Genomic DNA, 24,324 nt, shown 5'->3' on the forward strand with positions numbered 1-24,324 from the left:
GCCTGGCCTCAAATATATACTCTTACACCCAAACCGTGACACAATTCTACTTTAATGCAACTTCTAAACAAATATAATTTTACACATAGTAAATCTTCACCACCTATGTATGAACTCTAAACTGAAATAATACATGAGAGCAGTCTGACTGAACTTCTCTAAAGGGCTGCTCCTGGGCTGTAGGCCTCCATCTATAATCTCCATCTATAGAAGTAAGACTTCTAAGTAAAACTCATTTTAATTCTTTAAAATATTAATTTTTTCTTCAGTCAATAGGTAGGTAAATTCACAACGTTGAAAACCTTCAATAATTTTCCTCCAGTTATTTGCTTAAAGGTGTATAATTTGGTTTCAACTTTATCAGTGGTGTTTTCTTTCTTAGGTAATTACCCATGGGTACATGGGTTATTTTTTACCCTTTCGTGTATCTTAAAGATTTAATTTTTAAAAGAGGTATATAATTCCAATAAAAGTCATTGTTTTGGGGAAAAAGTTCAATATTATTTCCATTTATAACTGTCCAAGAATATCTTGATGAAAATTAACTTTACCTTCTAAAATTAAACCATTTTACTAGTAAAAAGAAAAACCTTCCATTCAAAATAAAATATGAATTCTATGAAATACTAATACCTCAGAAATGTAAAGATCAGCTTGTTTTAGTAACTCTCCAATAATTAGAACATTTGAAGTAGTACCATCTCCTGTGACATCATCCTGAGCTGTTACTACTTTGGCTATCAAAGAAGCTGTTGGATGTTGAATTTGCTGGAAAAAGCAAGCAACAGATTAAAAGAGAGAGAGGATGAGATAAGGAGGTAGGCCATGAAAAACACGATAACCTAAGGGTCAATAGTAAAATTATGAAATAAGCTTCATTCTACAAGTTTATAAGTTTTATATTATCAATATTTAAATGTCAAGTTCAAAATTTAAAAAGTGAAAAGTAATGAGGTCTAAACACATTATAAAAGCCTTTGCTTCAGAAGGCAATGGCATTTCTAAAATTAGATTAAATCCTTAAATCTCAAAGATGAATACATGTACTAAAATTGCAAAGGATTTTTTATTTTTCCACGATTACAAAGAACACAATGCAGTGCCCTTAAAAGATGTTATTAATTTGTAAGTATCCCTAAGCTATTACTTGAACAAAGCTTTGGAAATAGCCAAAAAACATTTTTTATTGAGGTTTAATCCAACAAGCATATCTCCACACTGCAGCATTTAGCTGATAGCCTTGGCTTGAAGATATACAAGTTGCACCATGTTCCTAATTAAGGCTAATTAAGGTTTATTAAAGTCAGTAGCATCAACTCACCATCTCATGGAGCAGCACATTGCCATCTTTGGTGAGTTTGATGTCACCTGCACCAGAAACAAGCCTGTTCAGAGAACAGTGATGTTATTAGCCTCACATGGCAAGACACTCCCAGTGCTTGCCACTCTACTGTCCTTACTACAGGGAACTGGGCTTGGAAAACTTCCACTGTACCATGGGGAGATACCATACCATAGTAATTACCACCACTTGCAGCTCACAAAATCATTTTTCTCCAGATGGACTGCTTATGGCAATTTCATCCCAAGTGGAGCATTTACAAGTTTAAAGATAAGAGTAGTTGATGAGTTGTGAACAGTGGTTTGGTCAAAGAAGAATACTTAGAAGTCTACAAAGCACAAATTTGCAAATTTCCTGTAGGTTTTATTAATATATTTTGGTGAATGTTCTCATTCAGTCACTCAACTTAGTTTCCCTCATCCCTTACATTTATTAGATCACCAAGTTCTGTCAATTCTACAACCTAAATCTCTTGAACCTGCCTCCTTCTCTCCATTCCCACTGTTATCACCATCTCTACCCTGGACTACTGAAGACAGTTTCCTGGTATCTCCAAATTTGAATCTACCCTCCATACTACATTTATCTTTCTAAAAGACAATGTGACTCAGTTCCCTGATGAAAAATCCTTCAGTGATTTCTATATTCTTCATCATCTTCAAGGTAAAATCCAAACTAATTTAGCAATAACATACTTAACCTTTCCCAATCTCACTTATATCTATCTTCCCTGCCTCATCTACCTTCCCACAAACAAATCTTTGTGGGTTTTTTTTTTATAATTTTGGTTGTGAGGAGGGGTGTTTAGTTGCCTTGTTTGTTTTTGTTGTTTTTGTTGAGACAAAAGACAGTTCCCCTCTATCGCCCTGGGTACAGTGTAGTGGTGTCATTATAGCTCACTGCAACTTCCAACTCCTGGGCTCAAGCGATCCTTCTGCCACAGCCTCCCGAGTAGCTGGGACTACAGGCATGTGCCCGCAACGCCCAACTGGTTTTTTGTTTTGTTTTGTTTTTTCCTTTCTTTTTGGTAGAGACGGGGGCCTCACTCCTGCTCAGGCTGGTCTCAAACTCCTGAGCTCAAACAATCCTTCTGCCTCGGCCTCCCAGAGTGGTAGGATTACAGGCGTGAGCCACCGCGCCCGGCCAAACCTTTTCATTTCCTTAATACATCACGTTTTGTTTTTTTCTGTTGTATTTGCAACATTGGGCTTTCTTATTTCCGAAATTACTCTACCTAGAAGGGTTTTACTCCCTTCTCCAACTGATGAATTCTTATTCTTCTTTCAAGACTGATCAAACATCATCCATTGAGAGCCTTTTCCTTCTGCCGTCAGTCCCTTTCCTCAGTATAATGACATGCAGCTACATATAATTAGCATATCTGTCTCTACCAAATCTAACAACAGAAACTGTATCTTGGTCATTCCTGTGTTCCCAGCATCTAGTACTTAAGTGCCCTCTTTTACGACTAATTTTATTATTATTTTGCTCGTTCCTGTGAGGACGTTCTCTCTCCTCTTATACCCTTTTGCCCTCACTAGTCTCTTTTCCTCACTCTTGTCTAAAGAAAATGGAGCTATATAAATATATGCTGAAAGGCCGAACAGATAGGAAGAACCGTGGCCACAGAGCATTCAAGTAACTTGCCTAAGTACTCACAGCTACAAGGTTACGGAACTTGGATTTGAACCCATGCCTTGCTGGCTCCAAAGCCCGTGCCTCTCCACTCCAACATACTGCCATACAAAAATAAGATTATCTGTCGAATTTGTAGACTACGGGCGTACAGTCTTAAAGAGCAGAGGAGTTTAATGCTTTATGTTTCCTATGAGACACTAAAGGAACTGACTTTCTAATTGTACACGAACTTTAACGAAAAGGGGGGACGTCACAGCTTCATTCATGGGGCACTTTCCTCGGGGAGGCTTTTCTACTCCTCCCCCAACGAGCTAAGGACGCTCTCAGGGCAGGAACGAGAACCAGGGAAACCAGGCCCGGGGTGCGTTCACATCGCTCCAACATCCGCGGAACCCCTGCCTCAGAGATCGCCCCGACAAACCTCCCCCGCCTAACCGCCGCCTCACATTTTCATGGTGCCCTTAGGACCCAAGTTGGTCCGCAGCACATCCTGCAGCCCTCGGGCGGCGCATACATTGATAGCCAAGGCCGCCTGCGCCCGCGCCACCTCAGCCTTGGAGTTTACGGCCTTTATCGCAGCCATAGCCTAACTAACGGTTAAACGTAAAAACAGCCTCAGTCGCCATTCTGAGCAAAAACCCTGGCGCCACGCCCTACTCTTGTGTCTCAGCCAATCATCGCTGTGACCGGAAGTGACGTTATTACACCGCGACGGAACGGAAACCAGAATCGCCTTCGGTCTGGTCGCCAAGATGGCGTCTTCCGCCTCTGCTCGGACCCCGGCGGGGAAGCGAGTGGTGAATCAGGAAGAACTGCGGCGGTTGATGAAGGAGAAGCAGCGTCTGAGCGCAAACCGGAAACGGATTGAATCTCCATTCGCAAAGTACAACCGTTTGGGGCAACTGAGTTGTGCCCTGTGTAACACTCCGGTTAAGAACGAGCTCCTGTGGCAGACTCACGTCCTGGGAAAGCAGCACCGAGAGAAAGTGGCCGAGCTGAAAGGCTCGAAGGAAGCTACTCAGGGTCCTTCTGCCAGCTCAGCGCCTCCGTTCGCCAAGAGGAAGGCTCCGGACACAGACGCCCAAGATGCCAAGAGAGCGAAGACCTCCTCGGTTCCTCAGGTACAACCCTCCACATCCGCTTTGCCCACCAACTTTGACAAAACAGGAAAGGAGTCCACTAGAGCGACCTCCAGTAAGCCTTCAGGACTCGGTTTACTCCCCGATTATGAAGATGAGGACGAGGACGAGGAGGAGGAAGAGGAGGGAGGAGAAAGAAAAAGGGGGGACGCCAGCAAGCAGCCGCCCGATTCACAGGGCAAGGACCATTCACTTTCTTCCTCGCGGGAGGTAACAAATAGTGTGCTGCCAAACGATTTTTTTAACACAAATCCTCCCAAAGCCCCCTTAATTCCTCATTCAGGGTCAATTGAGAAAGCAGAAATACATGAAAAAGTGGTGGAAAGGAGAGAAAACACCGCGGAAGCATTGCCGGAAGGATTTTTTGACGACCCTGAGGTAGATGCAAAGGTACGAAAGGTTGATGCTCCAAAGGATCAGATGGACAAAGAGTGGGACGAATTTCAAAAAGCCATGAGGCAGGTCAACACTATTTCCGAAGCCATAGTTGCTGAAGAGGATGAGGAGGGACGGTTGGACCGCCAGATTGGGGAAATCGATGAGCAGATAGAGTGTTACCGTCGGGTGGAAAAACTGCGGAATCGCCAGGATGAAATAAAAAATAAGCTTAAACAGATTCTGACCATAAAAGAACTGCAGAAAAAGGAGGAGGAGAATGCTGACAGCGATGATGAGGGAGAACTACAGGATTTGTTGTCTCAGGATTGGAGGGTGAAAGGGGCTTTGTTATAAGGTTTTTAAAGACCCAAGATTTTGATTTTTTTTTTTTTAACAGTTTCTGCATTGTATAAAAAGTGCTGTCTCAGTATATCGGTTATTTCATGCCTAGTGATTTGGGTATCTAACTGGGTCGTTAAGATAAAATGAACCAGTTGAGCTACAGCACTTTGGAAAATCAGTGTAAAATATTTTTGAGATAAGGCTGTTTTTGAAATTTTTGAAGTGTTACATAGCAAAATGCCAACTTTTCCACACATTTAACATGTTTGTATAATTTTGAGTTATAAATACATAGTGAAATATATATTTACTTAAGTAATTATTTTGAAAGTTTTTAATTAATAGAAGTTAGACCAACAGGCATTTAGATTAATACTCTGTGCTATTTGGGATGTTTACCACTAAATCAAACTCAAAAGGTTGGTTTTATTTTTTGTTTATTTAGAACACTACTCAAACACATAAGTCACTGTAGGTTAATCAGTTCTCTTTCTGAGTATTCTTTTTTCAAAAACATGCTTTAGTAGAACATCAAGAAAAATATATGCCAAACATGACCAGCCTCCTTAAACCAAAATTTGCCTTGACTAGACTGGTGCTTGTCAGATGTAAGTGCACATGAGAATCCCCTATGATGAAGCTTTAAGAAAAATTACGGTGTCTGAGGCCTTACCTTTCAATAAATCTGGGGTGGGGCCTAGGCATCTATATTATTTTTGAAAGCTCCCAGGTTATTCTGAGGTATGCCAGAGTTGGAGAGTAACTGCCCTAAATCCAGAACCCATTTATATCTTTTTGGGCCTTGCTTTTTCTTTAAATAACACATTCAACAAATTTACTGTTTCTTAAATGCAAAAAAAATTAGCTTTTATTTCTGTCTTATCCAGTATTAAATTTTATTTTATGGTAAATTAGGGTTCATGGTTTACAGGTTTTATCTATTGGAGGAAGGACATTTTAAGTTTTTCCAGCAGTAACAATTGGCTAGTGCTGGTCATTGATAGTTTAAATCACTCCTTCCTCCTTTGGAGAAGGAGGTTGAGGTATTCAAATATGAAAAGAGAATTAGCAGTGTTCTGGAGAAATGCATACAGTATATTCAAATAAAAGTGAGCCATACTAATGATAGCTAAGACTTATCTAGTTCTTAATATAGGCCAGGCAGGGATCTAAGTACTTTATATATACTAACTCAGTCTAGTTTCACTAAAGCCCAGGTTTTATGGAGGGGAGTACCAAGAGATAAGATCTGAAAAGCTCTGACTGCTAGATGAAATAATTCTTTCTACAAGCAATGGGAAAATAAACTGGAGGTTTTGAACAAAGAATTAATATCTGCAAAAAAATATGGAAGATTAGTTGCAGTATATAGAATGGAAGGAACACAGAGGGGAGAAGGAAGCTGGGAGACTACTGGAAAACTACATTTTCAAAAGTGAGGTGACTAAGGTTTTAATTAGATGTGGATTGGCAGAAAAGGAATATAATTGAAAGAATTTCACAGGAAGAGCTAACATTTTAGTGAGTAGAAATGAGAGAAGAAAAACGGGGGATGAAGATGGGACTCAAGGTTTTGTTTGTTTTTAGTGTCAGTGTCTAAAAGAAGTTATCTAACACTCACTGAGCAGTTGATATGTGCCACAAATTATTAATTGTCCTGCTGTCTTTGGCACAAAGTCTTTCTTGAGCTACCAGCTGCTCAGTGATAACAATTTTGGTTTGATGACACAGAGTGCCTGCCTCAAACAGATGAACCCAGACTCAGAATTTTCTGTTATTCATCACTTTATTATTTCACCAAGAAAGTACAAATACGAGTTGCAAGGGTGGGCCCAGTTCTACCATGGTTAATGATCTGGAGGAGCACTAATGCAAGCCATAGGTATATTTCACATTTTCTAATAGTCAATTAAAGTAAAAAGAAATGGGTGAAATTAGTTTAAATGGTTTTTTTTTTTTTTTTAATGAGACATAGTCTTGCTCTGTGACCGGGCTTAGAGTGCCATGGCATCAGCCTAGCTCACAACCTCAAACTCCTGGGCTCTAGCAATCCTGCTTCAGCCTCCCGAGTAGCTGGAACTACAGGCACACACCACCATGCCCGGCTAATTTTTTCTATTTTTTAGTAGAGATGGGGCCTCACTCTTGTTCAGGCTGGTCTTGAACTCCTGACCTCAAGTGAGGCCTCCCAGAGTGCTAGAATTACAGGCATGAGCCACCGCACCGGGCCTATTTATTTTCTAAAAGTTGGGGGGGGGGGTCTCTGTTGCCCAGACTGGAGTACAGTGGGATGGTCATAGCTCACTGCAGCCTCAAACTCCTGGGCTTAACTGATCCTCCGACCTCAGCCTCCCAAGTAGCTGGGACTACAGGCACAAGCCACTGTGCCCAGCTGATTTAGTTACTCCAGTATATCCAAAATATTAATAATTAACATTTCAATACATAGTCAATATTTAAAGATTAATGAGATTTTTTTTGTACATTTTTGCAATCTGGGTGTATCTATCTAACAGCCCATCTCAGTTTAGGCTAGCCACATTTCAATTACTCAATAGCCATACATGACTAGTGGCTACCATAAAGGACAGCACAGATCTAAAGAGAAAGGTATCCAGGTGAAAAAATTAAACATACTGAGGAGGTAGTGAGCAGACCAATTTAAGTAGAGCAGAAGGTTCACTCCTGGCAACAGCGGGATTTATGATTGGAAAGGGAGATTATGGAGAATGTGGAGGGCCTTGTGCCCTGCTCTAAGGAATTTGAACATTCTCTAAGTTAACAATTTATCCTTGAAGGTTGAGTCCGTAATTGTAACACAGTTACTTAAAGAGCTTAAAAATTATCAGGTGTGTGTGACTGCTCATATGAACCCCCACTGGGCTTTTAGGAAGGCCTAAAAGCCCTCAAAATCAGATCCCAATGCTCTATCCCAGAGCAGCAGGGAGGGGGCCCTTATTTGAGATCAGTGTAAACAGCTACAGGAGTTAGTGCATCCTTCCTGATCCTCCACACATTGGGAAGCTCCTTTATACCTTCTCTGAGCTAAGTCAAATAGGTTTTGGTATTAGACTGAAAACCATTAACGTTCCCAAATTGTAAGAATTGGTCCTAAGGACTCCTTCCAGTCACTTCCATTTTTAGAGAGCCCCCTAATTCAGCCAACATCACAATATAGAATTATTATAAATGCCATAAAGGTATCCTCTCACCTCACTTACCAATTTAAATCAGTCTAACTTGGAAGAAAAAAATGCTGATCCAGCCAGCTTTTGAATGTACATTTGTCAGTGCCTGAAAATTTACAAAATGTATTTCATTTAATGATGGAAGTAATGACTGCTTTTTACACACCAGGGAATGAAATAAGAAGCTATGGAATTAAAAGTGTAGGAAAAAGATGTAATTTAGGCATAAAACCTTTAATAGTAACAATCACTAGATTAGTATGTAGTGATGGAAAGAACAAGGGAATTGGCAACACAGGACCTGCATTCAAGTTCCCACTCTTACCTTTTTTAACGGTTAACGATCTTGGGCAAGTCACCTCTCTGAAACTTAGTTTGTTTCACTGTAAGATGAGGATGTATAATTCCTCATAGGCTTGTGGTGGGAGTCCAGTGAGACACAGACTCATTCTAATGAACACAGAATGAAACGTCTTAATGGAAATACTGTTTCCTGTCAATGAAGCACCAATTGGCTAGCTACTTTTCTGAATGTTGTGCTGTGGTTTTGAATGAATATATGGGTGGGAATGGTGGCTGGAGAGATGACCTTCGATTGCTTTTTAATATTAAGAGTCTACTAGTCTGTATGATACCAGGAATTTAGAAGATTTAAATTTGACCACAAAAAATCCTGGGACTCAATGCATTCTATTCTATATCTACATTTCCTCCCTCAATGATCTTAAGCATCACCTGTGGGTTTAAGTATCACCTATATACTGAGGACTCTCAAGTTATGTCCCCAACCTTGACCTTCCTGCTAAGCTGCTGGCTCATCTAACTGCCTACCTAACATTACACTCACAGGTTTAATAAGTGTCCTAAATTTAATAACTCTCAAACAGCTTTGATTTTCTTCCCCAAACTGTCCTTCCTAATCTTCACTGTCTCAGCTGTAAATGGCACCACCACCCACCCTGGTGCTCAAGGCAAACCCTGGGAGTCACCCTTCACTCCTTTTCCTTAATGCATTAGTTAAGTCCTGTCAGCTCTACCTCTAAAATATGCCCAGAATTTGTCCACATTTTTTTCTGTCTCCACTGGCCCTTAGCCACCACCACCCCTTATTAATTGTTGCCTATCCCCGACTCTAGCCACAATGTATTCTCAACAAAGTAGTCAGAGCGATCTTAAAAATTTAGATGAAATCACTTTTGTCACTTAAGGCCCATCAAAAATAAATCCAAGCCCTTATTAAGCCCACATGGCACTCAGGGGTTGCTAATTCAAATGTCTACTACGTAAGAACTGATGACACGAGCCCCATTAAAGGGGACTGGAAGGGGACAGGAGAGCGTAACTGCTCTATGTCGAAAGCAATTGTTATTCAGGAATAATGGTGGCATGGCCAGGTTTTTTTAAAATCTTCAGGAGAAACTGCAAGTCACGATTGTTTGTTTTTAGTGAAATCTCAATAACACTGTCTAGGCCCAGTGTGATCTATGTGCACCCACTTTGTAACCTACCACTCCTGACTTCATCTGCTACACTCTTCCTCTTTATTCTTCATGTCCCAGTTCTCACTGGCTAGCTTTCTGGTCCTCAAATGTGCCATTTCAGGGTTTATGCCCTTGTGGTTCTTGCTAGGAACCTGACTTCCCAAACAGCATGGCGGTTCTCTCTTCATCATTCAGTTCTCAGCCCTAACGTCCCTTTCTCAGATGACATAAAAAACAGCCATCCCCCCACCTCCTGTCACTATCATATGATTTTACGAATGCATTAAATTTGCCACTATCTTAAATTGGCTTGTTTATTTTTATATAAATTAATGTTTTCCCACCAGAATGTAAATTCTATGAGGGCAGTAAGCTTGTCTGTCTTAGCCACAACTTAAAATAACGTCAGGCACATAATAGGGCTTGATAAATAGCTGTTGAATGAATTACACAGCTGGAAGTTGCTTGGGAAAGTGGCAAAGACCAAGCTGACTCATAGACATCAGAACCAAAATAAAAGTCAACCAGCAGCTTCAACAAAGGGCTAAGATATCTTTTCCTGCTGTGTGTCTCCCTTCTCTGGCACATGAAGCCCTTACCTATTCCACAGTAGCACAAGGAGGCATACACAACAGCCTCTAGAGTGCAATGAGCCACCTCTGCATTTAGCAGCCAATAGGAATTCCTCATGGCATCAAATAAGCTAAGAGGAACGTCTGTATGTCAGCAGGAGCTACTAGGCAGCCCTCATGGCCTAGAGACCCCTTAGGTAGAGAACAGGAAGAAAGTAACTCAGTGGCAGGGCAAGATCAGTCAGCAAGCCCACACTGCCTCCCAAGCTGCACTCAGCCCTCCCCACTGCATTTGGCTCCCTCCTCCCTGTCATTTGGCAGTCAAAGCCATTTCAGAGTGAATGTCTGCACTCAGCTGTCCTTCACTGAAGTCACTCTCAGTCTTTCAGAGGAAAGAAGTTCCATCTGGCTGCACCTCCATTTTGCTAACAGCATTTGGCAGGCTTTAAGCACACTGGGGAGCCAGCAGTCACCTTTAGGGGAATGGTAAGGACCACACTGGTAGGATGACGATGGTGGTGGTAGTTTTCAGAGTGGGTGTATTTTTGGCTTGTTGTTTTGCCAAGTGTGGTTATAAGGTAGTATCAATCAAGCCAGATGGTCAGTTATCAATAATAGCTATCATTTACTGGTTACCTACCCATATCTGGCGCTATGCTAGGGCTTGACATACATCATCTTGAGTCCTCGCAAGAACCTTGTAAAGTATATAAAATCTTCATTTTACAGATGACGAAACTGAGGCTCGGAGTGAAGCAATTTGCCCAAGGAAGTAATCCCAAAGCCCCTATTCTCCCATTATTACACTGCATCACTATTATTTAATATTAATTTATATTTGCATGGTATTTTTTTCTCACCAACCTTCACATCAATTTTCTTCAAGTTTCAACACCCCCCAGAGAAGTAAAACTACTATTGTCACCTCCATTTCAGATGCCTAATGACTTGTCCAAGATCACTTAGGAGGTTAATCGCTAAGGTGAGACGACATATAACTTGATTCCCAGCCCAACATTCTTATTTAATAATAAAATGTGGACAATGGGAGAGAATTCCTTCCAAAAAGCAAGAATTAAGATTAGGGCAGTGTGCTGTCAAGGTTAGGGGAACTCAGTGCTCTTCAGAAACCTTGGCTGGGCAGGGAAGCCATCTTTTTTGAAGTCTGTTACCAGATTCTCTCCCCACACTCACACACTCCCCCACTACTCTGCCTTACCCCCAATAGCCTTACCCCTCACTAGCAATAAAGCTTACTCCTTAGTGGTCTCTTGATGGGAGGAAGAATGACGGCTTCGGTTCCCAAAAATTCCAATGGGAAACAGCAGTTACACAGTGCCCTGTGACCCGCCACTTTCTAACAAGGTGACTCTGGGCAAGTTACTTCATTCTGAGTTTCCTCAACTGTAATACAGGGGGAGTAGCAGTTCCTACCTCCTAGGATTAAATGAGTTAAATGCATGTAAAAGTTTTTAGTGTAACATCTGACCCATACGGTACGCACTAAGTGTCAGCCGTTATTATTAACATTACATGGTTTCTGTATTCTCGGACACTGCCTTTCCTCCATGTCACCACCCTCAAAAGGTATCTGAGGGAAAATGCAAGGCAGGGGTCCTCTGTTTGGGATACTCTAGAAGAGGCACTGGATTAAATAGAGGTACTTCCCAAGAAGGCTTAGACCCATTTGCTTCCATTCATTCACTCCCCCTCATCTGTATATTTGGTATTTACTAAGAACCTACTGTATGAGAGTTCCCGGGGATTCAAAGATGAGTAAAATGTGGTCCTGAAGAAAGGGATCTCAGTCTAGATCAGGGTTTCTCAACCTCCACGCTACTGACACTTGGGGGCTGGGTAATTCTTTGGCGCAGAAGACTGTCCTGTGCATTGTAGGATGTTTAGCAGCATCCCCAGCCCCTACCCCTAAATGCCACTGGCATCATCACAACCCCACCAACCCACTAGGTTAACCAAAAATGGCCCTCAGTGGAGAACCAAATGTACACAGCTAACAATAATATAATGTAACAAAATTAATACGTTTGGGCAAAGTGTTAAGAGGGGGGCTTGTTGGAGGAAACAAATGACTATGGGGAGGAGGGTTGAGAAAGGCTTCTGAGGAGGTAAAATTTGCACTCAGTCGTGAAGGATGAATAAGGTGCCAAGCAGTGAAGGAGGGAACAAGTATTGTAGACGAAGCAGCAACACAGAGACATGGAAGTGCACAGAGCGTTGGGGAAACAGTTGCTTCAAGTGCATGGAGGGAAGTGGTAGGGTAGGACAGAGTCCACTGGGGCTAGATTATAAAAGCCCTAGAACGTGATCCTCAGGAATTTAGACTTCCACTCCAAAGTAGAAAGCCAGCGTGGGAAAGAACAGAGAAGTGCAAATTCGTCTCTGGGAAAGACTTACCTTCCTCAATTGGGAAAAGTCAGAGATGATGGACAAAACTCACAGCTTCTAGACACGCCCAGAGAAGGGGGGCGGGTAACTAGAGAAGCCCTTCTTTCTAGAGTGCCTAAGACTCACTTAAGGAAAGAACCCTGGAGTTTACTGCTTCAAGTAATCCTTGAAGCCACTTGAAAACCTCTCATTGTAGAAAGTGATCTTATGCCTTTTTCTGATGTCTTTTTATTTTAATTTTCAAAAAGTTTAGCTAGAAAATATAAACATACAGGAAAGTACATAATATAACAAACATCCTGTATACCCATACCCAGAAATGTCTTTTATAATAAAAATAGAAAAGTATAGAAACAGCTAAAACCCAAGTTAAAAGAGTGTTAAGTAAACAGATTCTGCCTAAGCAGAAACTCTTCCTGACGTATCCCAAAGGCAGCTCAGGGTTTTGCAGTAAGAGAGTTTAGATTTCAGAGAGAGGCTTGGGCAGGGTCATTCATCAGTGTGTATAGATTCTGGGCAAAGGGCTGTCTCACCTGGTCAGCACAAATGGGCCCATCTCTAAGACAACGGTCCCCTAATCTAACTACATCCAATGCCCTATCCTGGCCTGCTTAACATTCTAGGTCAGTGGATCTAGGTTGGGGCATTTTAAACAAGCTCTTCAGGTAATTCTGTAGTGACAGAAACCAACGCTTGAAGCAATAAAGTAACCTGTCAACTTATTTCATCTGTTGAGATGATAACAGAACTTGTCACTTTTTAGGAAAGCAGGTTTCAGAAAAAAAAAAAAAAAGAACCTGTCTCACAGATTTACTCTGAAGATTAAGTAAACACAGATACGCATTGCTTAACACAGTATCTGGTACTCATGGTCGAGCACAGTGGCTCACACCTGTAATACTAGCATTTTGGGAGGCCCAGGTGGGAGGATCGCTTGAGGCCAGAAATTCAGGTCCAGCCTGAGCAACATAGTGAGACCTTTCTCTACAAAAAACAGAAAGATTAGCTAGGCATGGTGGTACACACCTATGGTCCCAGCTACTTGGGAGGCTGAGGCAGGAGGATCACTTGAGCCCAGGAGTTTGAGGCTGCAGTGAGCTATGATGGGGCCACTGCACTCTAGCCCAGGCAACAGCATGAGACCTTGTCTCCAAAACCAGAACAAAACAAAAAAGCACTCTCGATAATACTTATTACCAATAATCAATGTTCACTGAGTACTTCTTTAGTGTAGGCTATGGTACAAGGGTCTACAAGGAATTAAAAAGCATATATCAACTGTTCCCTGAAGGCCGAGCCCACGTTTATCTTATTTACCCAATCAATGCCCTGCACAAAACAGACATTGAAATAATACTTTTTAAATAAATGAGTGAATAAAATGATCCTGAACTACAAGAAAACTACAATCAGGTTGTATTGTAAACAGTATAAGAAAGTGGGCAGGATCTAATTATTTATTTATTATTTCTTTTTTTCAAGATGCTGCCCTTGAGACAACAATTATTTATTAAACTACTGATAGAGGCAGCGGAAAGAGAGCTATCAAAAGTCTAGGGTCTGAGTCCCACTGCTGCCACTTACTAGCTATGTGGTATCTACCTGATCAGTTGACTCCTTGAGACTTTCTGGGTATTAGACTATGTCTGGGTACTCCCTAAGGACCCTCCCGCCTCTGTCTATCACCAAGACTGAGATAGGAGCTGCAGGCAGCAGGGGCAGAGTACAGTGGGCAGCAGCACGGTAAGTCGGGAATACTTCAGGAGGATTTGGGTGGAACCTCCCAGAGAAGGAAAGAAGAGGGGGAGGGGCTCTCCTGGTATAAAGGAATGGCAGGAGGAACAAGAGACGTAGAAAAAGTTCAGTCCAGTCTTTGACCTCTGCCACCGAACCAAAGCTGAAAAACCAAGGATCATCAATGCTACCTATCAACCAGCCCAGAGTCCAGTAGAAGAGAGAGAATTTAAGTTTGCTTCCCAAATAGGCTCATCTCTTTGTAAAATGTATATTCCTTTGAAAATTATTAACTTGCCTCCTGAAAAACATTACCACCAGGAAGGACTTCACACTAGAAGACCCAACTCAGGAATTCAGGGAAGATGGCAGCCAACTTTGAGTCATTCGCACACCACATCTGTGACCTCGACCCTCTTTTTAAGAGGGTCAGTACACTACACTCTCAAGTACACTCTCAAAAATGTTAGAGAGTGGACTACTCCAATAAGAAACAGTCAACAACCCTCTTCTTAACCCGGCCCCAGAACCTGTCTGTCAAGGATCAGTTACTCCCAAAGGCATGCATGACTCCTCTCAGCTCTGCCCCATCTCACCCTGGCAGCCGTAGCCCAAGATATTCAAAAGGCAGGCCAAGAAACACCTCTCGTTAAGCACCAAGCCTTTATTGAGAATGAAGAATGATGGGCTGATTTAAATTATTATATCTTCCTACAGCTGTTCCCTTTTAAATATTTATCCTAGCAAACATCACCACTGTTTTTTACAACTTATTTTAATTGTGTGACTATTAAGCAAACCAAACCATAAAATCGGCTCTTGCTGCTGAGATTTATGTGATTCGCAGACCAGACCTTATTAAAAAAGGGAATCCACTGAGAACAAACCAGCCTCTCGAGTGCCCCTCACCGGCTCTAGGAAGGTGTGGGGCCTTTTCCTATTCCTGCCTGTGGCTCCCAAGCTCCCATAGTGAGTAGCACAGGAAATGAACAGAATCTACTCATTTCCCTGTGGTTCTATTTTCTTCTTAATAATCCCGATGAGTCTAAACTGGAAGTGGAGGGGGTAGTGGAAGCTCCGAGAGGCTCACAAACAGGATCAGTGCCCTGGAGGATTTAGGATCAAGGCCTGAGGAAAGAACTTAATGGAGGACTTTGAATAGCTAGGAACAAGCACGAAGTATCCTGATTGTCGACCACCAACAGAGTTCTAGATTTGGATCACAGAACTGCTTTGAGACTCCAATAAAGGCTCTCCTCCCAAAAATGCACATACACACATTTATATAAAATTTCAGGGGGTTCAAGGACACTCCTGAGCCCATCTCCACAGATGCCCAAGGGGTCCATGACCCTCAGTTATTTCTTACTACTTTTCACTGTTCCCACCCAAGATGCCCTAGTCTCTCCCTGAGATTGTTACAGTAGCCACTTAACTTATCTCCCAGCTTCTCTACACAGCAACCAGAGAGTGATCCCGTTGAAATCTAAGTCAGCTCATGTGACTTCTCTGTGCAATACAATCTACCAGTTTCCCTTTTCGCCTGGAATAAAGGCCACTGTCTCTACAATGTCTTACAAAGCCTCCAGGATCTGTCTCCTTGCTGATCTCATCTTCTTCACTTCTCAGCCTTAACTTGGGCTGCTCTAGCCATGCAGATCTCTTTGCTGTTTTCCCAACGTGACAGACGTGTTCTGACCTCTGGTTCTTTATCTGAGAAGCTCCCTCTACCCTCAATGTGCACGTGGCTCTCTCTTTCATTCCTTCAAGTGTTTTCTCAGTTGTCACTTTGTCCCTGAGACCTTCCTAACCACTACTGAAAACTGCATGCCTCCCCATTCCACCCCACACCTCCAATTCTCCTCCTCTGCATCATTTTTCTCCACGGCACCCATCCACATCTTACGTCCTGTGCATTTTACTTACTTGTTTATTATCTATCTCCCACACTAGCCAGTTAGCTAGCTCCATGAGGGCAGGGAGCTCTGTACCAGCCCTGTATCAGACACTGTGTACAAGGTGACAGTCCATGTTGCCTCCTCACTGCTGTAGTTGTTGCTTCTAACTTTTCTTCACCTGGTAATCTATTATTGTAAATATATTGCCAGAGTTTTATAATGACATACGTAAAGTATAAACCTTCCATCTGAAACATCACTCCAAATTAGCAGGAAATAGCTTGATGACCGCGTCGCCCCTCCTCCCATAGACATGGAAGGAAAATATTGAGAGTGAGGAAATGTGTAACAGAGGGAATGGCCTGAAAAACGCCAAAATATTTTCTGTCTCTTTAAAACATCCTCCACTCCTTTTTGAGAACTAAAACCTGCATCCCCGCCTCAGGTCAGTGGTTGGGAGGGGCAGGGTAAGTCTTCTGTTATTTGTGCTACAGGAGATGGCCCAGACCAGACCTGGTAAAGGGAGGTCCCGGGTGGAAGTCAGGGGATTGTCTTCAGCAGAGATCAGAATCATCTACAGTTGAACAGTAGTAACTGACTGCTGCTAATAACCCATCCTTTAAAAGCTCTGTATTTCTGCTTATTATTAGGATGATGGCATTTCAGACAGGAGTTTTGATCTTCCTCCTTTGCTGGCAAAGTAATAAAAATTTCTCTTTCCTTCTTCCTCAACAAAATAAAAAACAAAATAAAATAATGACAGAAGATATAACAAATACATAAATCAATAACACAGTTGCCTATCATCAATATAGAGTATTATGTACTACATATCTGCGGTCCCCAACCCTGGGGTGCGAACCAATAGTGGTCTGCTGCCTACTAGGGACCGCGCTAGGGACCAGGCAGCAGAGCTTCGCCCCCCTACTCCTCCACCCATGGGTGGAAAGCTTATCTTCCATGAAACTTAGGAAGGAGGGAGGGGGCACACAGTAGGAGGCAATAAGCAAAGCTTCATGTGTATTTACAGCCGCTCCCCAAGCTCCCCATCACTCACATCACAGCCTGAGCTCTGCCTCCATCCTCCACCCCCACCCCTCACTGAGGAAAAATCATCTTCCACGAAACTGGTCCCTGGTGCCAAAAAGGTTGGGGACCACTGCTATACATAACTATATGTGCTATAGTTTTATACGACTGTTAACACAGTAGGTTTCTTTACACCAGCATCACACACACAGGTAAAGAGCTGTCACTAGGCAACAGGAATTTTTCAGCTACATTATAATCTTATGGGACTGCTCTCTCATGCCACCTGTCTTTGACCTACAAGTCATTATGTGGTGCATGACTGTATTACTGCAATATTTTACATTCTTTTTTTTTTTTTTAGTATGTATTTTTCACTTACAGCACATCTCAATTCCAAGCAGTATTTCAAGTGCTCAATAGCCACATGTGGCTATGGGGTCCATTGGGGAAACGACAGATACAGTTAAGGAGAATTTTAAAACAATGTATTATAGTAAATGCAGTTGTGGAGATATGTTCAGGATGACTCAACTACCAGAGTTAGGACTTGAGCCTCCAGCAACCCTCAAATTCCAAAGCCCTTGTTCATTCTGCTGCACAACAGAGAAAAGACAAACAGGCTTTACCGCACTTAAAAAGCGGAATCACAGTTGTCCTCAGTCAACCAAACAATACATCCCAAATAAAACTCAGCCTTTTACCCCCAATACCTCCTCCTCCCCTCTCATTTTCTACTTTGGTTGATGATACCATTATCTATTTATCTGCTCACTCAAGTTGTCCCTGTTTTTTTTGTTTGTTTTTTGTTTTTTTAGGCAGGATCTCACTCTGTCACCCAACCTAGAGTGCAGTGGCCTGATCACAGCTCACTGTAACTACCACCTCCTGGGCCCAACTGATCCTCCTGCCCAGGCCTCCCAAAGTTCTGCGATTACACGTGTGAGCCACCGTGCGCAGCCAAGTCATCCTTGTTTTAAAGATAGATAAATGAGCACTTTATAGAGTATAACTTCAAATCTAAATGATTTTCAAAAATGGGCTTTCCTCTCCACCCCAACTAACTGAATTTCAGCTCTCAGGTGGGTCACTACAAAAGCCTTTTGATTTGTTCCTTTTCCTCAGTCTCTCCGCCATCCAGCTTCAACAGTAATTACTATAACCTGAGACCCTTCCCGGCGCTCTATTCCCTACAGAACAAAGGCCACGCTCTCCATCACGCAGCACAGAATTCCCTCTGGGATCTGTTCTTTGCTTACCTAACAATGCCCAATTGTTTGCCGTTCCTACACTGAACAAGGTCACTTACTTTCTCTGAGCCCACTACTCTTGGGTAAAAATAGCCATCTCAAATGCTCAGAGCGGACTTCAGGTTAAAATGCACTTTAAACGAAATACAATAAAGGGGTTACTTTCCCACCACTCCTTCACACTTTGTATCTACCTATCTACCTACTATCTAGTGCCTCTTTTCAATTCCATAAAAGTTACTGAATACTTACTATGTGCTAGGCACTTCGTGGGACACAAGATAGAGGGAATACAGAAAAAATAGGTTTGCGTTCCCAAGCTCATTACAAGACGGTTTTTCAATCACCATCTTTAAGGACTAGATAAGCTCTAACAGTATGAGAAAGTCAAGGTATCCTCGGAGTGCACGCCAGGCTGCGTCCCGGGCGCCACCACGTCCCCTCACCTCGGCCTCCCGGGTCCCGCTTGCCCACAGACCGGGAACCATCCCAAGCCCCTCAGGGCCGAATACTATCACGACCCACGTGGCCAACGGGGGCGGGGACGCGTCACGAGGTTCCGGCCCTGGCTTTTGCGCCTGCGCGCCTCCGCCAGCTCAAGGACCCGGATTTAAAGAGACAGGAGCTCCAACCGTTGTGAGCTGCCTACGGCCTGTGGGCGCCTGGACCCGAGGCCTCCGGTAAGCGCCGGAGCCGGGAGGTGGGTGAAGGGCGGCGCGGTGCGGCGCGGCGGGGCCCGCGAGGAGGGAAGTGGGCTGGGACCTGCAGCCTGGCGCAGCCCGGGAGGCGGCCCCCCGGCTCCTCCCCCGCCCGCCTGCGGAGCCCGGGGGCACACCCTCCGTGACGTGGAGGCCCCCGGGAGCCCGGGGGGGAGACTCGCGGCTCTCCGGGACCCCCATGGGGCCGCGGGAGGGAAGGGTCCCCCGATCCCCGGGCAGTGCCCCCTTCGGGACCTGCGGGGGTTTCTCGGACCCCGGCCCGGTGTGCATACTCCGGCACTGAAGTGGGCGCGCTTCGGTGGGAGTTTGGGAACCTTTCTCGTCCCCGGCCCGGTGGAGGAGCGCTCCCTTCCGCAGCGCCGCGGACTGGGCTCACGGTCCAGCCAGTGCCGGCCGGGCGCACCGCGAGGACTCGGGGGCTCGGCACCGCCTCCAGCCCCCGCCCTGCAGCCCGCTCTCCGCACCCCGGCCCGCAGCCTAGCCCATTCCGCGAAAGCGCAGCGGCGCGGCCTCCAGCGATTCCTTCTCGGGTCCCTGGGCTGCGGCCGTTGGAAGGCGGGGAACAGACGAGTTTCCTGTGAACCGCATTGTGCCTCCTCGTGGCCTAGCGCCTCCGGAGCCTTCCTCAAGTCTGCTCCTTTCATTATTTGGGGGGTGGGGTTTGTTCTGTAAATCGACCTTCTAAGAAAAGTCTTGAAACTCAACTTGTTCTGACTTCCTCTTATGCGTCTGCGATACTTTCACATATCTCACCGCTGTCGTTCTTAAACTTTAAGGGTTATATAGCCCTTTGTGAAGGCTATGAAAGTTGTGGACCTCCTGTCCCAAAAAAACGTTCATTTTCAAACATACACATTTCATATACATTTTTAGGAAGTTGAGAACCGCCCCCCCTTCTCCCCGCGCCCCGGACACCAGCCCATTCACGGATTTGTTGTGGTTTTCCCAACCACCCCGTGAAAGGTATTCTCCCTGTTTTAGAAATAGGAAAACAGCCCCAGAGAAGTGGAGTTTTCTCAAAGGTAACAGTCGGTAAGCTGTGTGGTCAGACTTGCACTCGCATCCCTGATTCCAAGTCCACCTGCTTTCCTCTGTACTACGGTGCACTGCAGTAAGTAAAGCCTGCTTTTTCTGGTAACACAATAACAATTTCATAGCCGTATGCAGACTGGAAATAATTTATGCTATGTTTAAAATTCAAACTATAAAGATACTTTAGAAAACTTGAACGTAAGAAGATGCAGATACAATCTGTTTCCATTTGGGTTGATTCATCAGCTCCTTTCATTTTTGCCATGGAATTACTTCAGCATTCCCTGACTCAAGTTGCTGAATTATAAACAGGTTAATTGCACAGAGAGCCTCTGCTTAGAAGATAACTTCTTCACTGGTTGTAATAAGAGTTAACATGTATTGAGCCTTTGCTGTATGCCTAACTTTGTTCTAAGGACTTCATGCTTATAACAACTCCTTGATTTAAGTACTGTTATTAGCCACGTTTTACAGATGAGGAAACTGAGGAACAGAGATTAAGTAACCTCATACAGCTAATAAGTGGCCAAGCTAGGCTTTGAACCCAGGCAGTCTGATTCTAGGCTTTGCTTAATTGCCTCTGAAAATAGTGGTTCTGATTAAATCACAAATCTGTGTCGTGGATTAATTGATTTCTGAAGATGGCATATATATTATACTTCACATTAAAAACTTCATAAACAGTGCAGTTTTTCTTGGTGATTAAAAAGAAACTGAAGGATCTTGTAATACTTAAAGATCATCATCTATTATGCATACATCACGTATTGCTGATGGCCTGAAAAGGCGTTTATGTTGTTTGGATTCTCTTCATTGTGATTTATTAGATAGATATACATGTGTACATTGGATAATTGAACACCCTTTTGCAAACTGGATTTTCTTATATTGGAACTTTTCTTCATTCTGTGGGCAATGAATCTTTAATACTTTGGGAAGTATTTGATTAGTCAGCATGCATTGTATAAGACTCTGGCCTTTGGGAAATTGGAAGCCTAGCTCCTCATTTATATCTCACCTTTTTGTCTCCTACCTTTTCATGCAGCTGTATGACTTTGGTTTTTAAGATCCTTTTCCCACAAGCTCTCCGTGCACTCAGCCGAAAAGAACTGTGCCTATTCCGAGAACAACGTCACTGGCCTGACATAAGACAATTCAGCCAGTGGTCAGAAACAGATCTCCTTCATGGACGCTGCCTCCTCCAAAGAAGTAAGCCTGTTCTGTCATTCCTGGGAGGCCATCTAAGACCACGTGCCACCTGCCTTGTTTTCTTGCCAGGGTCGCATGTGGGACTCTGCAGTGACCCCTATGAGATGGCCGAGCAACGGTTCTGTGTCGACTATGCCAAGCGTGGTACAGCTGGCTGCAAAAAATGCAAGGAAAAGATTGTGAAGGGCGTTTGCCGAATTGGCAAAGTGGTACCCAATCCCTTCTCAGAGTCCGGGGGTGATATGAAAGAGTGGTACCACATTAAATGCATGTTTGAGAAACTGGAGCGGGCCCGGGCCACCACAAAAAAAATCGAGGACCTCACAGAGCTGGAAGGCTGGGAAGAGCTGGAAGATAATGAGAAGGAACAGATAACCCAGCACATTGCAGGTGGGGTGGAGAAAAGTTTTCTCATCTTACTAGTGCTGAGAGAAAAAGGGCTAAGGAGAGTAGAGGTCAATTTTTTTTTAACTTTTTATTTTGAAATAACTTCAAACTCACAGAAGAATTGCAGGAATAAAAATAGTACAAAGAGCACTCATATTCCCTTTACCCAGATTTATTTATTAACATTTTACTCTATTTGCTTTAGCATGTTTGTTCATGTGTCCTCTCTCTACACGTACGAAGTTTAAAACATTTAAGAATAAGTTGCATACATTGTGGCCCTTTACCTTAAAATACTTTAGTGTATATATCTTGAGAGTAGGATATATGACCATTATGTGATGATAGTACAGCTATCATCTTCAGTAAATTTATCCTTCTTTTTTTTTTTTTTTTGAGACAGTGTCCCGCTCTGTTGCCTGGGGTAGAGTGAGTGCCGTGGGGTCAGCCTAGCTCACAGCAACCTCAAACTCCTGGGCTCAAGCAATCCTTCTGCCTCAGCCTCCCAAATAGCTGGGACTACAGGCACGCGCCACCATGCCCGGCTAATTTTTTCTATATATTTTTAGTTTTCCAGTTAATTTCTTTCTATTTTTTTAGTAGAGACGAGGTCTCGCTCTTGCTCAGGCTGGTCACAAACTCCTGAGCTCAAACAATCCGCCCTCCTCGGCCTCCCAGAATGCTAGGGTTATAGGCATGAGCCAGCAAGCCCAGCCAGTAAATTTATCCTTGATAGAATACTTTAGTCTACCATCTGTATGCTGTTTTATCAGTTGATTGAATAATATCTTTAAGAGCTTTTTTTTCCCTCCAGTATAGGATCTCAGCCTAGGATCGGATAGAGTATTGTATTTAGTTGTCATGTTTCTTTGGCCTCCTTTAATTTGGAATAGTCTTTCTTTTATTACATTGACATTTTTGAAGACTAGAGTACCCACTTTTATCTATCAATTATTGCCTGTTATAGACTCATGGATTACTACTTTCTCCCAGTGGCTTATAGTTCATTACTGCACTTAATTAATTTGGAACTTAATTATCCCATATTTGACCAATTAGGAGTCCCTTTAAGCTGGCCTCTGTGTCCTGTAAACCCTCATTTTGTTCAAAAAAAAAGTTTTAAAGTGCTTCTCACTCGAAGATATAACAAGATGCTCATAGTCTTATCTTGTATATGTCCTACTCTAGCCCTGGAACCAGCCATTTCTCTGAGGAGTCCAGCTTCCTGTTAGTGGGGAACGGTACTAGAGACCAAAATCTGGATGTTGTGTGTCCTCCTTGTTGTGGGGTATCTGTCCCTTTCGGCAGACAGCGAGAAAATACATGCATGTATATACACATAAATATACATACGTATATAGAGACATATACATATTTGCATGTACATGTATATTTATGTATATAGGCATATATAGAAATACTTAGAAATCTTATGCCAGTGACCTTGAAATCCAGTTAGTCCTCTTTGACCTTCAATGTCTGTAAAGTAATTGTCATACCCTCAACTAAGCATAGTTCTGGTCACTGTAGGAAGACTAAGCAGTGGCTTTAAAAATGGGCATTTTGGGCCGGGCGCGGTGGCTCACGCTTGTAATCCTAGCACTCTGGGAGGCCGAGACAGGAGGATTCCTTGAACTCAGGAGTTCAAGACCAGCCTGAGCAAGAGCAAGACCCCGTCTCTACTATAAATAGAAAGAAATTAGCCAAACAACTGAAAATAGAAAAAATTAGCTGGGCATGGTGGCACATGCCTGTAGCCCCAGCTACTCTGGAGGCTGAGTCAGAAGGATCGCTTGAGCCCAAGAGTTTGAGGTTGCTGTGAGCTAGGCTGACGCCATGGCACTCTAGCCCGGGCAACAGAGTGAGACTCTGTCTCAAAAAACAAAAAAAAAGGGCATTTTGTTCTTTGAAAGAAAAAAACTTCCAATAGAGAAAAGTCTACTTCCCATATCTCTATCCTCATGCTTCTCACCCCAGCCTGCTGAGCCTTAGCCATTGGCCTCAGCCTTTGTTACTTCTTGACCCATCTCATTCAGAGGAAGAGAAATGAAGGTAGAGTTAAATTGTCATGTGACTCAAATAACTAAGCAGTAGGAAATCTTCATACCTGTGCTAAACTGACATGCTCTGTGATTCATCTTCATTTACTTTTTTGTTTATTTATAAATGGAGACTAATTATATGGGGCTGGGGTCCCCAAGTTTTATCTCTCAAAATAGGATTTCTGATTTTCCCCAAATACTATTACTTCTGGAGATTATTATGTATGCGATAAGAGGTGGGGAATGTTGATGAAAATTTAAGCTACTAATAGAGATAAATGATAACTGGGTTTTTTTGTCCCCAGATCACCCTTCCCTCCCCTCCACCTAATACCCTATTACCTACTCCTACCACTCAAAAGACCAGCCAGCCTTAGAGTAATGACTTACCAAATAAGGCTCTGAGAGCAGTTTAAAGATTCTTTGGAGGCCAGCACGGTGGCTCACTCCTGTAATCCTAGCACTTTGGGAGGCTGAGGTGGGCGGATTGTTTGAGCTCAGGAGTTCAAAGAGGGAGACCCGTCTCTACTAAAAAAAA

The 24,324-nt window shown here is 43.2% G+C and overlaps 3 protein-coding genes across 3 annotated transcripts in view; 2 read left to right on the forward strand and 1 right to left on the reverse strand.

Annotated features, from left to right (window-relative positions):
* The window catches only part of CCT6B (chaperonin containing TCP1, subunit 6B (zeta 2)), an 11,873-nt gene extending 8,310 nt beyond the window's left edge, over window positions 1-3,563 (reverse strand). The window contains exons 1-3 of the mRNA XM_012648623.1: window positions 3,427-3,563; window positions 1,322-1,385; window positions 634-768 (exon numbers count right to left, since the gene is read on the reverse strand). Of these exons, the coding sequence (XP_012504077.1) occupies window positions 634-768; window positions 1,322-1,385; window positions 3,427-3,563 (336 nt within the window). The remainder of the gene's footprint in view (window positions 1-633; window positions 769-1,321; window positions 1,386-3,426) is intronic.
* A 139-nt stretch (window positions 3,564-3,702) lies between these two features.
* On the forward strand, window positions 3,703-5,229 carry ZNF830 (zinc finger protein 830). Its single transcript, XM_012648695.1, has one exon. The coding sequence runs from the start codon at window positions 3,733-3,735 to the stop codon at window positions 4,849-4,851; it is 1,119 nt and encodes a 372-aa protein (XP_012504149.1). The 5' UTR covers window positions 3,703-3,732; the 3' UTR covers window positions 4,852-5,229.
* Window positions 5,230-18,997: 13,768 nt separating this feature from the next.
* The window catches only part of LIG3 (ligase III, DNA, ATP-dependent), a 23,774-nt gene continuing 18,447 nt past the window's right edge, over window positions 18,998-24,324 (forward strand). The window contains exons 1-2 of the mRNA XM_012648625.1: window positions 18,998-19,077; window positions 21,194-21,747. Of these exons, the coding sequence (XP_012504079.1) occupies window positions 21,198-21,747 (550 nt within the window). The 5' untranslated portion in view covers window positions 18,998-19,077; window positions 21,194-21,197. The remainder of the gene's footprint in view (window positions 19,078-21,193; window positions 21,748-24,324) is intronic.

The sequence above is a fragment of the Propithecus coquereli genome, unplaced genomic scaffold (assembly GCF_000956105.1).
Source record: "Propithecus coquereli isolate 6110/MARCELLA unplaced genomic scaffold, Pcoq_1.0 Scaffold291, whole genome shotgun sequence".
NCBI lineage: Eukaryota > Metazoa > Chordata > Mammalia > Primates > Indriidae > Propithecus > Propithecus coquereli.